General features: G+C 42.3%; 1 protein-coding gene across 1 annotated transcript in view; it reads left to right on the top strand.

The window, feature by feature from the left end:
* The window catches only part of araf (A-Raf proto-oncogene, serine/threonine kinase), a 35,771-nt gene that overhangs the window by 602 nt on the left and 18,612 nt on the right, over nucleotides 1-16,557 (top strand). Inside the window, exons 2-3 of the mRNA XM_008103542.3 lie at nucleotides 12,080-12,312; nucleotides 15,604-15,710. Of these exons, the coding sequence (XP_008101749.1) occupies nucleotides 12,088-12,312; nucleotides 15,604-15,710 (332 nt within the window). The 5' untranslated portion in view covers nucleotides 12,080-12,087. The remainder of the gene's footprint in view (nucleotides 1-12,079; nucleotides 12,313-15,603; nucleotides 15,711-16,557) is intronic.

Raw genomic sequence — 16,557 nt, 5'->3', positions numbered from 1 at the left:
TATATATATATATATATATATATACACACACACATATATATATGTATAAAACCATGGGAGTTGTAGTTTTATAACAGTCTTGGACACTTCTCTGCCAAAGAGTGTGGTACTTCAACAAACTACAACTCCCAGGAGTCCGTATCACCCAGTCCTGGTAGTTCCAAGTGAGGCCAAACTGCGTTAAATCTGTAATGTAGATGCACAGGGAGATCTGTGGCTGGCATTCAGATTGCAGCTCCCATCAGCCCCAGCCAACTTGTCCTATAGTGAAGGATGATGGGAAGGCTACTTTTGTCTCATGTAGAATTAATACAGTTTGACACCATTGGAATTGCGGTGGCTCAAGGCTATGGCATCCTGGGTGTTGTAATTTTGCAAGGTTTTGAACCTTCTCTCTGTCAAAGAGTTTTGGTACCTCCACAAACTACAAATCCCAGGATTCTATAGCATGGGGCCATGGCATTTAAAGCGGGGTCAAACTGCATTGATTCTACAGTCGAGATGCACCCTGAAGGAGTATCCTTGTGCCTTTAGATCAATCTGTGGGTCTCTGTGAGTTTTCCGAGCTGTATGGCCATGTTCCAGAAGCATTCTCTCCTGACGTTTCGCCTGCATCGGTACCAATAAAAATGAATACTATTTGAGCAGACTACTGCAATGGAGGACCCCCGGTGGTGCAGCGGATTAAACCGCTGAGCTGCTGAACTTGCTGACTGAAAGGTTGGCGGTTCGATTCCGGGGAGCAGGGTGAGCTCCCACCGTTAGCCCCAGCTCCTGCCAACCTAGCAGTTCAAAAGCATGCAAATGTGAGTAGATCAATAGGTACAGCTCTGACAGGAAGGTAATGGCATTCCATGCAGTCATGCGGGCCACATGACCTTGGAGGTGTCTATGGACAACACCGGTTTTTGGCTTAGAAATGGAGATGAGCACCAACCCCCCGAGTCGGACACAACTAGACTTAATGTCAGGGGAAAACCTTTACCTTTACTTACTGCAATGGGTTCTGCTTGGGGCTGCCCTTGAATACTCAGAAACTGCAGCAAGTACCAAATGTAGGAACCTGACTGCAGACTGGAAGGCCATATAGACAGCATATCATGCCAATCTTAAACAAATGGCACTGGCTGCCAAAATACGTTTTTCAACCTGGATTCAAGGTGGTCATGATGACTTGTAAAGCCCCAAATAGCTTCTCTGTGTCTTACAAATGAAATTAATATGCTATGCTTGGATATGGAATAGGGTCTTCTGAGCCGTGGCACCCCAAATGTGGAATGCTCTCCCTTTGTAGACCTGATTGGGGCCAGCACTCACTTCATTTAGGCACCAAGGCCTTATTGGCTTCATCTACACTGTAAAATGAATGCAGTTTGACATCACTTGAACTGCCTTGGCTCAGTGCTATGGAATCACAGGAATTGTAGTTTGATGAGGCACCAGCTCTCTTTGGCAGAGGAGCCTAGCTAAACTATAACTACCATTTCTTTCATTTCAGGAGCGACTTGAGTCGCTTCTGGTGTGAGATAATTGGCCGTCTGCAAGGATGTTGCCCAGAGGACGTCCAGATGTTTTATCATCCTGTGGGAAGCTTCTCTTATGTCCCCGAATGAGAAGCTGGTGCTGACAGATGGGAGCTCACCCCACACCTCAGATTCGAACTGCCGACCTTTTGGTCAACAGTTCTGCCGGCACAAGGGTTCAGCCCATTACAAAATCTCAACAGAGGTGTATATGCAACAGATGTGAGGGTGAATTGGCTGCAACATCTGTCACTCCATTGTTCTCCAGGGTTGATTCAGCTGATCTGGTTGCTTGTAAGCCTTCTTGTGATCTTTTGATATAAATCAGGGCAGAAATATTTTAAGTTCATTCATTTAAAACTAAATAAAAGCTTTAAAAATGGAGCCACAGTGGTGCAATGGGTTAACTTGTGCCGGCTGAACTGCTGACCTGAAGGTGGCTGGTTCGTATCTGCAAGACAGGGTGAGCTCCCGTCTTTCAGCTCTAGCTTGCGGGGACATGAGAGAAGTTTCCCAGCTAACACATCTGGGCGTCCCCTGGGCAATGTCTCTGTAGATGGCCAAATTCTCTCACATCAGAAGCAACTTGCAGTATGTTCTCAAGTCGCTTCTGACCCAATAAAAAAGCTTTAAAGATAGTTAAAAGCTAAAAAGTCAAGGCAAGAGATTTACAACCAAATTAAAATATTTTAAGAAATGTTTTTTAAAAAGTGGATATTTCTTTAAAATATTTTAAGAAAATTCATAACCATATGTTGATTTGGGTGAATGCAGTTGGACCCCAGTGTATTAGTAAAGAGCAATATTTTTATTTGGCTCCAGAAGGAAACCAGCATTGATACCTATTAGCCTCTTTCCCATTCTTTCACAATGCATTTCCCCACTGGTGGATCATCACCTGCAGACATCAGGCAAGCCACATGAAGGGAGAATATATCCTCTATCCATCAAGTCCGAGGTTGTCTAAGAGTGCATCTACACTGTAGAAGTAATTCATTTTGACACCACTTTAACTGCCATGGCTCAATGCTATGGAATCCTGAGTTTTGAAGTTTGGGGGAAGCTCCAGAGCTCTGGCAGAGAAGGCTAAAGACTTTGTAAAATTACAATTCCGATGATTCCATAGCATTGAGCCATGGCGGTTAAAGTGGCATCGTACTGCTTTAATTCTCCAATATAGATGTACCCTAAAGCATCACCAGCGCTTTGAATTCAAAATGTAAATGTATTGGCAGGCTGTGCAACTCCTTTAAAACCCCACATGGTTTGGGTCTGGGTTACCAACAGGATTGCCTTCTCCCCTATAATTCACCCCATACATTCATGCCCTCTGGGAGACATCTATTTTGGTCAATCAAATCTAGACTGAGTATCACCCAAAGGAGATGTTCTTTGGCCACCCCCATAATGCAAAATGACCTGTCCAAAAGAGATCCATCACCTTAAGATGCTGTCTGAGTTAATGTCAGCAGTCTTGTCTGGCAGATTAATTTGGAAATATGATTTTTAAATGATTTATTGATGGATTTTCATGCAGGTTAAGCATCCCTCATCGGAATTCCTAAACGCCCAAAAATTGTCCACATTGGTGACTGAGAGACTAACTCCTTTGCTTCATGATGGTACAGTTGTTTCAGCTATAAAATTATTTCAAATATTGGATAAAATTACGGTACCTTCAGACAATATACACAAGGTATATATGAATGTTGTGTTTACGCTTCAGTCCCATCCCCAAGATACCTTGTTATGTAAAAATATGCAAATATGCATATTCCAAATCTAAAAATAAAAAAAAATCCAAAATCCAAACCACTTCTGGTCCCAAGCATAAGGGATACTCAGCCTGTATGTATTGGATTTATATTGGTTTTAAAAAACTGATTCTATGCGTTGTGTTATTTGTTGTTGCTCCTCCCCTCGATCCACAGGGAAAGGTGGGTAAGAAAGAAATAAATCTGTATGTATTTTATTAAGAGATGCATTCTATGGTTTCTGTGTGATGTCCCAGTCAAGAGTCTGCTACATTATCCATGGGATCTTCAAGTACAGCCCTACATCTGGTGTTGCAGTAGTCCAATTGGGAAGTTACCAATGAAATCCAGGATCTAGACTATTTCTGATCAGGAAAGGATATCACTGGAAAGGCAATCTAGGCAATCTAGCTAGTGACATATGATAAACAGCTGGAGCAGGAACCTGGCCTGATACGCTGAAGAGAGAGGACATGGGGGTGAACCTGGAAGGTGTTATGTTCTGTCATCTGCGTAACCCTGGTTTCAGCTTCTCATCCTGGCTTCAGCTCCTGAGACCACCTGAGCTTCTGGTGATAGAGGTGGATTTGGGGGTGAGGGTGGCAAACCCATTCAGGAAAAGTTGTTTACCGAATATCCAGAATTAAGAACTGTCAGTCCATAGATCTTCCAACTTACTGGGATTTAGCTTCAGCTTATTGGCCCTCATCCATTTCATTACATCATTCAGGCACTGGTCCAGCACCTGCATAGTCCCAGCTAGGGCTGACAACAAGGGAAAAGAAATGCTGAGCATCATCAGTATACCGATGGCACCCAAAACTCCCAATGACCTCATCCAGCGGCTTCGTATGGGTACAGAACAGCAGAGATTAGAACAGAATAGCTAGAAGAGATCCCTGTGATGACCCACAGCTTGGTAACTGTGGGACCAAAACAAGCATCCCCCCCCCCCCGCAAAAAAAAAAAAACCCTACCCAGAACCATCATAACACAGTCCCTTCTTTCAGAGCTTGTTTGTCATCAATAGTATCTAAAACCCTTGAGAGATGTAAGAGGTTCAACAGGGTAACACTTCCCCTGTCTTTCTCCTAAAGTGTGTTATCAGTCATGGCAACTAAGAATGTGTCTACACTGTAGAATTAATGCAGGTTCACACCGCTTGAGCTGGCATTGCTCAATGCTATGAAATCGTGGGAGTTGTAATTCGGTGAGGCATCAGCCCCTATTTGACAGAGAAGGCGAAATACGTTGTAAAATTACAACTCCCATGGTTCCATAGCATTGAGCCATGGCAGTTCAAGTGGTGTCAAAATTAATTAATTTTACAGTGTAGAGTCATCCTAAGTCTACCCTGGTGCCACATCCTAGCCTGAAAAATGGATCTAGACCATTTCTTTCCTACCAAACCTATCTCAGGATGCCCGCCACTAGATGTGTGACTCTGAAAGGAGTTTGTTAGCAATGGGGCAGTAATTCTCATAGACCTCTGGTTGTGGGGAGATCCTTATCAGAAGAGAGGAAAATGCAGCTCCTAGCAAGAGAATGGGACATTTGCTACCTCCTGGACCCTCTGCCTTACACTATGTAACAGAATTTAATTTTTTTCTGTTCCTGGTTGAAAGTTTTATTTCCTGTTTAATTGTGTGGTACTTACTTTGAAAGTAGTTGTTATACTGCAGAAACTTTGTTTTTGTGGCTGCCACAAACTTTGTTGAATTGGTTGAGTCTGTATGAGATACTCATTTAAACACTATCGCAAAATGTGCTGCAGGATGTTCCGCAAAAACAAAGTTTTGGCAGTTTAATTAACAGTTTTCATATTTCTATGTTAGAACCAATTAGGAAATGACATCAATCACCCAGGAACAAAAATCATGTTACATAGTGTTATTTTATTTGTCACTATGGCCAGCAGTCATGGGACAGACTGTTTCAGGCACCTTGTCCACATCATGGGCTAGTGGTTCTCAACCTGGGGTCCCCAAACATTTTGGGCCTACAACTCCCAGAAATCCCAGTCAGATTACCAGCTGTTAGGATTTCTGGGCGTTGGAGGCCAAAAACATCTGGGGACCACAGATTGAGAACCACTGTCATAGGCTAAAACAATTGAAAGTAATTCCAAGATACCGGATTGCTGGATGGAGAATTGTCCGTGATTTTATATTCACTGAGAATTTTGCTCAGTGAATATAACATTTAGCTTAAATGTTATATTCGAACACAGTCAAAGCTTTAAGTGAGAAATTGTTTTACTATAATATTTTTAAAAGTTAAAAGAGTAGCTGATAATTAAAAACAAAAAAAAACTATATTGGAAAGAACACTGCTTTTCAAGAGAGCTGTATTTGACATATTGACAGTTTAGCTTTGTTTAACTGAACTATTATTGTAGCGTCTTCAACTTCATGCATTCACACTCTGCACTGTTTATTGGTTCCATTTCTAGTTGTGATTCAGTACAAACGGTCAATTAGTCTGTTTCATCAGAAGATGGCTGTGGGTCTGCAGACACAGGCAATGTACCACATTGTGCTTGACTATTTGTGGCTGATTGAGGTTTTGCTAAATAGAAACAAGCTTAGTAGAGTGTTGGTTATCCTGTTCTTCTGTGCAGTTGTATTTGGCAATACCTGTCTCCTTCAGAATAGCTAGAATGAGGAGAAGATGATCTCTACCAATAGCCTCTGGGCAACTTTATTTTTCTGCGGTCAGACAGACTGATTTTGTCTCCTAATCTTGATTGTCATCTGCCTTGGTTCTTGATATAGAAAGACAGGGTGTGACTTTCAGTCTTAAGTAAAAACAGTGAGGGGTTGCATTGTAATGCTGGATGCTCCCATCTCTGGCTTTTCAGCACCAAGAGAGTCCATCCAAGCTTAATCATAGCTACTGCACTCCCCAATTCATAGCATTTTTCACAATTACCATTTCCAGTAGCAAGCCTGTCTCAGCGTTTCTATTTTAGTGCTGACAGGGTAGCAGTAGGATGTTATCGATACCTGTGATTAATAGGCGCCTGAGTGATGGCAGTGCTAATTTGTTCCCTTCAATAAAACAGCTTCTAGAGAACGTGCCTCCCACTCTAGCCTCTGGGGTCTATTAGAGAACAATTCGACAACATCCCCTCCCCAGCCACATTTTCTTTTCCTTGATAACATTCTAAAGCTAGTGCTTTAGATGCAAAACACAGCCCAGCACACAGAGCTGGGAAAGTCCTAGGACTACAGTGGAGTGTAATGGAGCAACTACAAAGTTGGTTTGCAGGCCACCATCAAGTCAGCAGAAGGTGATGGTGACATTGGATCTCTTGATTCTATTTTACCAACCCTATCAGTAGTCCCAAGACACTTAATGATATAGTTGTTTGAATGTTGGACTAGGGAAATCAGGACTTGAGTTGCCACATGGCCGTGGAAACCTACTGAGTGACCTTGGTCATATTCTACTGCCTTAGCCTCAGGAGGAGGCAAGAAAAAACTACTCCAAATAAATTCTACCAAGAAAACCCTGTGATAGGTTTGCCTAGGGCAGTGGTTCTCAACCTGTGGTCCCCAGATGGTTTTGGCCTACAGCTCCCAGAAATCCCAGCCAGTTTACCAGCTGTTAGGATTTCTAGAAGGCTAAAAACATCTGGGGACCCCAGGTTGAGAACCACTAGCCTAGGGTCTCCACAAGTTGGAAACGACTTGAAATTATACACCAAGAAAGTGGAAGAGGGTTCAGAAGAAGCAATGTCAAACCTCCTTTAATTAAACCTTGCTAAGAAGACCCTCTGATAGGCTCTCCTTAAGTTGGAGACAACTCAAGAACACAGCAATCTTTGGCCCTGGTGAGAAAATAAATACCCACACACACACACACACACACACATCTTCAAGATGCCTGTTAAGGTATGGCGACTTTATAAATTTCATAGAGTTTCCTTAAGCTAGGAATACTAAGCGGTGGTTTTGCCAGTCCCTTCCTCTGAAATATAACCTGCTGCACCTGGTATTCTTTGGAGGTTCTATCCAAATACCAATGTTAGGGATTCTTCTTCTTCAGAAGAGGAAGGGGAGCAGGAAAGTGTTCATGAATCTGAGGGTGAGTTGGAATCTGAGGAGGAAATTTTGCAAGTACCCACATTTCAGGAGAGGCGAAAGGAAACAGAGCAGAGATGTCGTTCAGCTAGAATAGCTGCCAAAAATGCAGCTGAGTAATTAGGAACTGCCCTAGCAGCTGGGAGGGGACTCAGGGCTATAAAGCAAAAGCAGGGGCAGCCAGCTCTTGCTGGTAACAAACGGACTCTTCACTCCCCTTGTGCCTGCTTCAAGTCTGCATCTGTGAAACTGCTCCTAAGGATTTATTGCTGTTTCTTTGTCTGAAGTAAGACTGTTATTTGATTTGGGAATTTAACAGAGACTAAGAAATGTGTTTACCCTAAGACTTCTTTGCTTCCTTTTGTGTTATTCCACGGAGTGTGCTGTAATTTGTTTGCTGAAGTAAAGCAGTTTTCATTTACTTACCACAGTGTTTTAAGGCTGTTCTTGAAAGACAAAACAGGACAACTAACCAGGGTTGCTTAGCTATCAAGATCAGATGGGATCTATTGTCCTAAATGCCTTATAGGTACAGTAGAATCTCATTTATTCAACATAAACGGGCCAGCAGAACGTTGGATAAGTGAATATGTTGGGTAATAAGGAGAGGGTTTAAGGAAAAGCTTATTAAACATCAAATTAGGTTATGATTTTAGAAATTAAGCACCAAAACCTCATGTTTAACAACAAATTTGACAGAAAAGGTCATTCAGTACACAGTAATGCTACATAGTAATTGCTGTATTTATGAATTTAGTACCAAAACATCACAATGTATTGAAAACATTGACTACAAAAACATTGACGACTAAACGGCAGACTGCATTGGATAATCCAGAACGTTGGATAAGCGAATGTTGGATAAATGAGACTCTACTGTATTTAAATCCTATATATGTGGAATTTGTTTCCAAAAGGTACCAAATAATAAAAAATGATTTATATTTATATACAGTATTTATACCCAGCCCTTCTCACCACTCACAGAACACATATATGGCAAACATTCAATGCCGATTATACAATTGTATAATTAACAAGGACAGATAACACAACAGAGGTAAAAGCAGTTTTCCCCATCTTATTTCCGGCATCTTGGAGGCTGTGCTCAACTCCAGCCACTGCGGGGTGCTGTTGCTCCATCTTCCATGCCCAGGAGCTTTTCCTCCGATCGATGCCCTTAAGGGCGCCTTTATTACCTCTCTGCTAAAAGCATTATCTATTTACCTACTTGCATTTCTGCTTTCAACCTGCTAGGTGGGCAGATGAGCTGGGGCTAATGGCGGGTGCTCAACCCCGACCCAGGCTCGACCTGCTGACCTTTTGATCCGCAGGATCTTTCTGCAGCACAGCGGTTAGCCTCCTGTGCTAAGCCCAGCAACACATTTCTAGTTAGGGGTAGAACATTACATAGTGATTACAACTATCAAAATGCACCAAACCACTGTGGTACAGGGTTTGAAAAACTGCTTTTTATAGCAAAAGCCGATTCTGGTAAAATTTATTTAGATGGATTTGGTACTGTAAGCTCCACATATGTAGACTAGCACAATTTTCAGATCAAAGCTGGATCCCAAAAGGATACTATAACATTTGATTTGACAGCATTATTGAAGAGAGAGAGGTCTTTATAAATGTTTCAGCTTCTGCCTTTCTTGGTGGGTTCCATTGAAATGTGCACATAAATACATTTATTACTAAATGATATAGCTGTTGCAATTTGAAGTTATTTTATGTAGAAGCTGCTATGAAGAGAGGTACTCTGGTGGCTATGACTAGCCAGTTGTGTGACTTGTTGCCCCATTTTCTCCTCTCTTTGCCAACGGTATTGAAGTGCTGGGCTCATACTTGGCAGTGAGAAGCTCATAAATTCTCTGGCTTCCTGCCTGCTCCAAGCCTCCAAGGGAGTGAGAACCCTACATCATTACTATACATAATTAAAGTACTATCAATTTGTTGCATGCTGTTTCGTGTCTCAATAGTGACGCCAGACCCTTATTATTCCATCCTACTTAGGCGTATATCAAAGAGGCTGCAATAGATAGGTGTCCTAATGTATTTATGATGACATTGGTCCCCAACTTGGAGATGTATACCTTTTGATAAATTTCAAGTCTTTATTGGTGCATTCCAGTAGGAGGTGCAGTTCAAAACATTGGGCATGTATCAGGCTTGGAAAGGCCATTCATGAAGGAAAGCATTATTTTTAGGATAGTGGGGAGGTTTTGATTTGGTGAAAGAGGCAGAGAGTGATCCATAAACCTGGAAGTGGGTCTGACTGGTTTGCCTTAGAACAGTGGTTCTCAACCTGTGGGTCCCCAGGTTTGTCCTTCAACTCCCAGAAATCCCAACAGCTGGCTAACTAGCTGAGAGTTCTGGGAGTTGTAGGCCAAAACACCTGGGGACCCACAGGTTGAGAACCACTGTCTTAGAAACAAGATTATGTTAAGAATGATTTGAAGCTCAAATGTTTGTTGTATTGTAATGGTCTGTTGTGGTAGTCACAATTAACTTATATATATATATAAGATCCAGATTTTTTGTGGTAGAATGTTGATGATGATTGTAAGGCTTTCCTCATTTCTTGGCTGCTTTTTGTGTTTCCAGATGTCAATTCCTAAAAATCTGCAAAGCCTGCGTACATTTTCTTGCTTTTTTAGGGGAAGGGATGTACTAAAGCACTATAATATTGTGCAGATTTGTCGTCTGGCCAATATGACATCCTTTTATTTCAAGATAAAAAAAGCTAAGGAAGATGCTCCTTCCCTTTTCCATGCTGTTCATAAATTGGCGATCTTTGTTGTTAGTTTAGTGGTAAACTCTTGTCCCGGCAGGACTGCTGACTTGAAGTTTGGGTTGCTGACCTGAAGGTTGCCAGTTTGAATCCAATCTGGGGAGAATGCAGATGAGCTCCCTCTGTCAGCGCTAGTGGGAACATGAGAGAAGCCTTCCACAGGATGGTAAAACATTCGGGCATCCCCTGGGCAATGTCCTTACAGACAGCCAATTTTCTCACACCAGAAATGACTTGCAGTTTCTCAAGTCATTCCTGACACAGAAAAAAAAGTTCTAGTATTGAATTCTGGGGACTTTAATCCAAAACATCTTCAAGGTATTAAGTTAGGGAAGGCTTTATTTCCCTAACTTGTTCCGGCTGAACTGGGTTGCTGACCTGACAGTTGCTGTTTCGAATTCATGAGATGGGGTGAGCTCTCGTCTGTCAGTTCTAGCTATTGAGGACATGAGAGAAGCCTCCCATCTGACACATCTGGGCGTCCTCTGAGCAGCGTCTCTATAGGCGGCCAATTCTCTTACACCAGAAGCAACTTGCAGTATGTTCTCAAGTTGCTTCTGACACAATTAAAAAGTAGTCTATTTAAAAATAACTCTGGCCAGGTTATCCTCTTTATAGAACTGATGAAACCATCAGAAGTGGACTGTAGACTCTGGGCTTGCAATGACAGAGATGGATCAATGAGTGTTTCCAGTCTTTCCCTTGGGGTGTATTTATAGTCCCATCCAGGGTAAGTCATGACTTAGGAGCCCCCAGTTCACCAACCCTCCATCTTGACTGGGATTGAATTCCAGTTTACTGCCATCATCTAGTAAATTGTGGCATCAGGCCACTGGTCCAGCACCTGTATAGCCCCAGGGAACCCTAGCAAAGAGAAGCAGAGTAAATATAGCAAGAGTTCAGTTATCCCCTCTAACCGCCCTCCATGAGTTTCTCATTTGCTGAGAATTTAATAAGAAAATGCCTAGTCAAATTGCTGTCTTCCTCTGTATTTTTTGTGTATCTCAGGAGCGATTTGAGAAACTGCAAGTCGCTTCTGGTATGAGAAAATTGGCCATCTGCAAGGCCATTGCCCAGGGGACGCCCGGATGTTTTGATGTTTTTACCATCTCTCATGTCACCTCATGGAGCTGGAGCTGACAGAGGGAGCTCATCCGTGCTCTCCCCAGGTTGGATTTGAACTGGCAACTTTCAGGTCAGGAACCCAACCTTCAAGTCATCAGTCCTGCTGCCACAAGGGTTTAACCCAGTGCACCACCTGGGGCTCCTCGGTATAAATTCAGGTTTTCCCAACCCTCCTATGTACTACATTCTCCAGAAATGTTAGACATCGTCAATTACACCTGTTTAACCAGTGATTAAGAATAACGGGATGCTTCAGAAGTGCTGAGACAGATGTTTTTGAACAGACATATGTTGTTTTGAAATAAAGTACTCCAGAAGATTTTAGAAATCGCCACTCGTTCTAGGAAGGTGGTTTTTCTCTGACATTACGTCAGGCTTTGCCTGCAAATCATGACGAACTGGAAGTTTCCTTTTATTTTTTTCGTGTTTCGAGTTTGGTTAGAGGCACTTGAGAAGCTTTCTGGAAATTATAAATGCTCCTCCTTCAGCTACACATCCCAGCATTCCTGAGGATACAGCCGTGGTATGAAAGTGGTATAAACATGCTACAGTTGTGCTACAATGTGAAAAACACCAAAGAGCCCCAAGGCGTTGAATTTAATTTTTTTTTAAATGCTACGGAGCAGATTTTATTGTGATTCTGTTTTCTTGCTAGTATGAAAGATTAGAGGTATGTGAAGTAGGCACAGCAGTTTGTGTGATAGCTGTGAGGCCATTACTGTTCATTGGTGCCTAATGAGTTGCTTCATTGTGACCCTGAAGCCTCCATTCTTGTTCCCTCTCCATCTTTCCCTGCAGGCCCTTGGATGAGTTGCAACCAGAACCCTCCTGGTTCCATCACGAATGGCTTCGCTTCGTCCTCTCCCAGCTCTGGCCCTTCAGTGGAGGACTGGAGCAAGAGTTTTCTGCCGTTTGTGGAGAGCCTGACAGCAATGATTGCCACTCGCAGGAAAAAGCTGGGCGGGAGGCCCTTGGCCGACACACGAGGGGGGACTATCAAGGTGGACCTCCCCAATCAGCAGAGGACGGTGGTGAGTGAGCCATCCCTATGGGCAAAGGACCATTTGCCTTATACCTGTATGCTAAATCCAGGCTGAGAGTCGTGCAGGTCTCCAGGTAGTGGTGGACAACAACTCCCAGCAGCCAGTATAGCTGGTGGTGAGAAATGCTGGGAACTTCAGTTCTGACAATATCTGTGGCCATGTCGTTTCTGCCGCACATTATGAAAAAGAAGGGGCCTAGCATTCCATTTACCAAAATGGTAAAATGTTTGGAAGCCAAGTCATAGGAAGAGTAGCTTAGGGAGCTGGGTATCTTCAGTTTGCATAAGAGAAGGTTAAGAAGGAGCCCCTGATGGCATAGTGGACTAAAGCCTCGTGATTTGAAGGTTGGGTTGTTGACCTGAAAGCTGCCAGGTTCGAATCCCACCCGGGGAGAGTGCGGATGAGCTCCCTCTATCAGCTCCAGCTCCATGCGGGGACATGAGAAAAGCCTCCCACACGGCTGTAAAAACATCAAAACATCTGGGCGTCCCCTGGGCAACATCCTTGCAGACGGCCAATTCTCTCACACCAGAAGCAACTCAAGTTGTTCCTGACACGAAAAAAAAGAAAAGAAGGGGCATGACCACCATGTTTAAATATTTGGAAAGAAGGCTACAATGAAGAGGGGGCTAGCTTGTTTTCTGCTCCTCTGGAGACCAACACTGAAAATGGTGGAAAGGAGATTCCCTTTGAACATTAGGAACAGCTTCCTGATAGTAAGAGCTGTTTGACAACAGAATAAGCTACCTTGGAGAGTGTTAGCATCTCCTTCTCTGGAGATTTTTTGAATAGACTGAATGTCAGGAGTGCTTTGATTGTGTATTTCTGCATGGCAGAATGAGGTCGAACTTGATGGTCCTTGTGGTCTCTTACATGATTCTAGTCGGCATGCCTTCTTTTAGGCAGGAATGGGTGGCTTTCCAGGTATTGATCAACAGCAATTCCCAATGTTCCTCACCATTGGTTGTGCTAGGACATGCAGTCCCACCTTATTTGGAGGACTATAGATTCTCCACCCTTACTAAAAATCATTGATCTCCCATTGATAGCTTCTCATCCCAGATTGGACTTTAACGTAAAGACGATGGTTCTGTCACACAGAAGATTTGTTCCTCTTGATACGTTTTAGAGGAAAATGGGGACAGAAGAGAAAATGGGAGAAAGACAGAAAGGGAAAAGAGAATAAAGAGAAGAATGGTATGTAGGTGATAAAAATAAAATAGTAGCTTTTGTTTGCAAGTTGGAGAATGAAGAAGGAAACTACTGCTATTCCTTCTTGATAATAAATGTACGACATTTGATTCATTGTGATTTCTCAAAAATCTGCTTCTGCTATATTTTTTATTCAGTGTTTTCTTTATTGTCTGATTTCTAAATTTTGCTTTGAATTGTTTGGTTTTAATCTGGAAAAGTGGTATAGAAAAGTGCCTACAAATATATATAATATGGGTCAGAAAAGGATAAGGGCACCTTGAAAAGATTATACTGAAGATAGGAAGTTGAGAGTGTATGTATGTAGTGAGAGCAGTCTGATACCACCTTGAACTGATTTTGGCTCCATTGTATGCTATCCTGAGTTTTCTAGGTTGGTGAGAGGCTTTCTACTAGAGAAAATTGTAGTGATCTCTCCTGGAATACAGACTGGAGTTTCCTAACCAAACTACAGACCCCAAGATCCCATTGTTAGCTATCTTGATTCCCATTATCACAATAAATCAGGATATAAATGTATGTGATGATGATAAAGAAGAATATTATTATATAGCTTAGCGCTATGAGCCTATTTAGAGTGATATCAAAGTGCTGTAACTGTGTAGTGTGAATACAGTGTTTATCTAAGTACAATCATTCAGTGATGAGAGACAAACTGGCCACAATATATTTATAAGTTCATTGAGTTAGAGGCGAAACACTATCGTTACATTCAAACCAGACCCACGTAATCTAAACGCTGACATTTCAAAACTGGTAGTTTTGACTTTGAAATTCAGCCTAGACATTTGATCAAGTGATATCTGTAGCATGTGATCCATCCCCTTGATTGACTTTTTAGAAAATCGGACATCTAGAATGGAAATGCCTTAAGCTGCCAACTATCAAATACCATCACAACTTGAACAAGGGTTGTTGAATGTTCTGTACTGTTGCGTATCAGCTGTCAAATCTACTAAACATTATTTTTGGCAGCTGTCACATCACATAAAACAACCAAAGTAAATGTCCAAGGTTGATATAAAAGATGACTTTATATCAAATACTTGCACTGCACACAATTAAGCTTTGGAACTTTAAGGCACAAGACAGAGATATGGCTGCCAGCTTGGATTAGGTAAATCAATGGAGATTGGGGCCATCAGTAACTGCTAGTTGGGATGAGGATATGTCACCTCCTGCATTAGAGGCCATGTGTCTTTGTGTGTTTTTGGGGAGCTTGACTTAAATGGTGTAATTATACTTGTGTCCTGGTGGAAGAAATATTGTGGGCCATTAACCAGTATGTGGCCTGATCCAACGTAGCTGCTGTTCTGTTTTTATGTTTTTGTCAGCACAAGCAATATTGGAGATATTTCAGTAGATCCAAGACCAGGCATTGTATTGACTCAAGACCCAAAGTGACCTGTTGCCATTTACTGTATTTCAAGGAAGTTGTTGGTAGGGTTGCCAGATCAAAAACTAGAGGAGTCTGTGAGAGCTTTAATTGTTATGTAGAAGAGGAAAATTCAGCTGTTGTTGCTTGTCATGTAAACAAGCAACACTTGGCAACTTTTCTACACAACCATTAAAGGTACAGGAGGTATCTCCAGTTTTTACTCCAATGACCCTAACTTTTAAGTGTTGAGCCATGAGACAGAAAATGCTTGTTGCTGATGCAAAGTTCTCATCCAGACCGGAAGTCTATTGTAGCTCTTCCTGTCCAGGAAGGTCCAGTGGCCAGGCTGAATGGGAATGTCTAGTCAAAAAACTTCTCTCATTCTAAGCAATGGTTCTTATAATTGTTAGGTTAGGTTAGCCCAAAGATCCCCAATGCTGATACAATGAATGAAATTTGCACTCGGATCTGCTCTTTCATCCACTGTCCATTAGTGACTCTTCTTCAGCATGGATAGGATAATGTAGAAGATAAGACAGGATAATACAGAAGGTGTGGTTGAGTGAATAGGACAAATATTACAGCCAGATAGCAGATACAAGAGCAAATATTGGTCCAAGAACAAATACTGAAAGGTCAGTTTGATTGCCTCCTTGCCCACATAAGTCCTCTTCCCTTCTTCCTCTCAGGTGAATGTCCGGCCAGGTACGACTGTCTACAGCTCCTTGGACAAGGCTCTGAAGGTGCGTGGCCTCAACCAGGACTGCTGTGTTGTCTACAAGAAAGCTGGTGATGGGTGAGTATTGTAGGGGGAGCAGGGTGAGAAGTGGAGCAAAGGACTCTCAGGAGAGCTGGCTGTGGAGGGGTTTCTACAACTTCCCAAAATGTTGCATCATAGGGCCCTTCTACATTGGCACTTAAATCCAGCTTGAAGCCAGCTCGAGGTCAAGGTATTTACAAAAACATATACCCCCTATATGAGCTATAATGCAAATCTAGCTGGAAACAGCATGATGAGAAAAGCCTCACTGGAAATTCCAGATCAAACCATGAATTCTGCTGAAGCACACCGGTGTATATACAATGCACAGGAAGAAGCCAAATGCCAAATTTGGAGTGATTATTTAGACAGGGCTAATGCTGCAGCAGCCAGAGTAAGAAGCCAGATAAAGAAAGTAAACAAACACTTCCCTTGGAAAGGAAGCCATAGCATCCCCATGGGAATGCTTGATTGCCATATTTTGCCTTGTTTTGCTGCAGTCAAATGCTGAAAAACTGTTTTTTACCAGTGCATCCCACCAGATGAGGGGAGGGGGGATTATTTGAATTGTCTTGATAACTACTCCATGCATCTTTGTGGTCACTGTTCCAACGTCCAACTGGATCATGGAGCACTTATTTAAGCATTCCAAAGCAAACTGGATATCTTAAATCCACATCCTGATCTGGATTAAATGACTGTGTAGAAGCAGCCATAGATCAGATTTTCTGTTGGTTCATTATTATGTGTATCTAATCAATGTCTGTTCAAGCCAGGTAGTTAAGCATGAAAGCAGTATACCAATGAATCAAAAGTCCAAAAGATTGTCTTTTCTTGCACAAAAGTTCCCAGAATTGCCCAGTCAGCATGACCTTTTAAGTCC

This window comes from Anolis carolinensis, chromosome 2 (assembly GCF_035594765.1).
Source record: "Anolis carolinensis isolate JA03-04 chromosome 2, rAnoCar3.1.pri, whole genome shotgun sequence".
Lineage (NCBI taxonomy): Eukaryota > Metazoa > Chordata > Lepidosauria > Squamata > Dactyloidae > Anolis > Anolis carolinensis.
The sequence above is the reverse complement of the archived record's forward strand: the minus strand, read 5'-3'. Positions and strand labels throughout refer to the sequence as shown.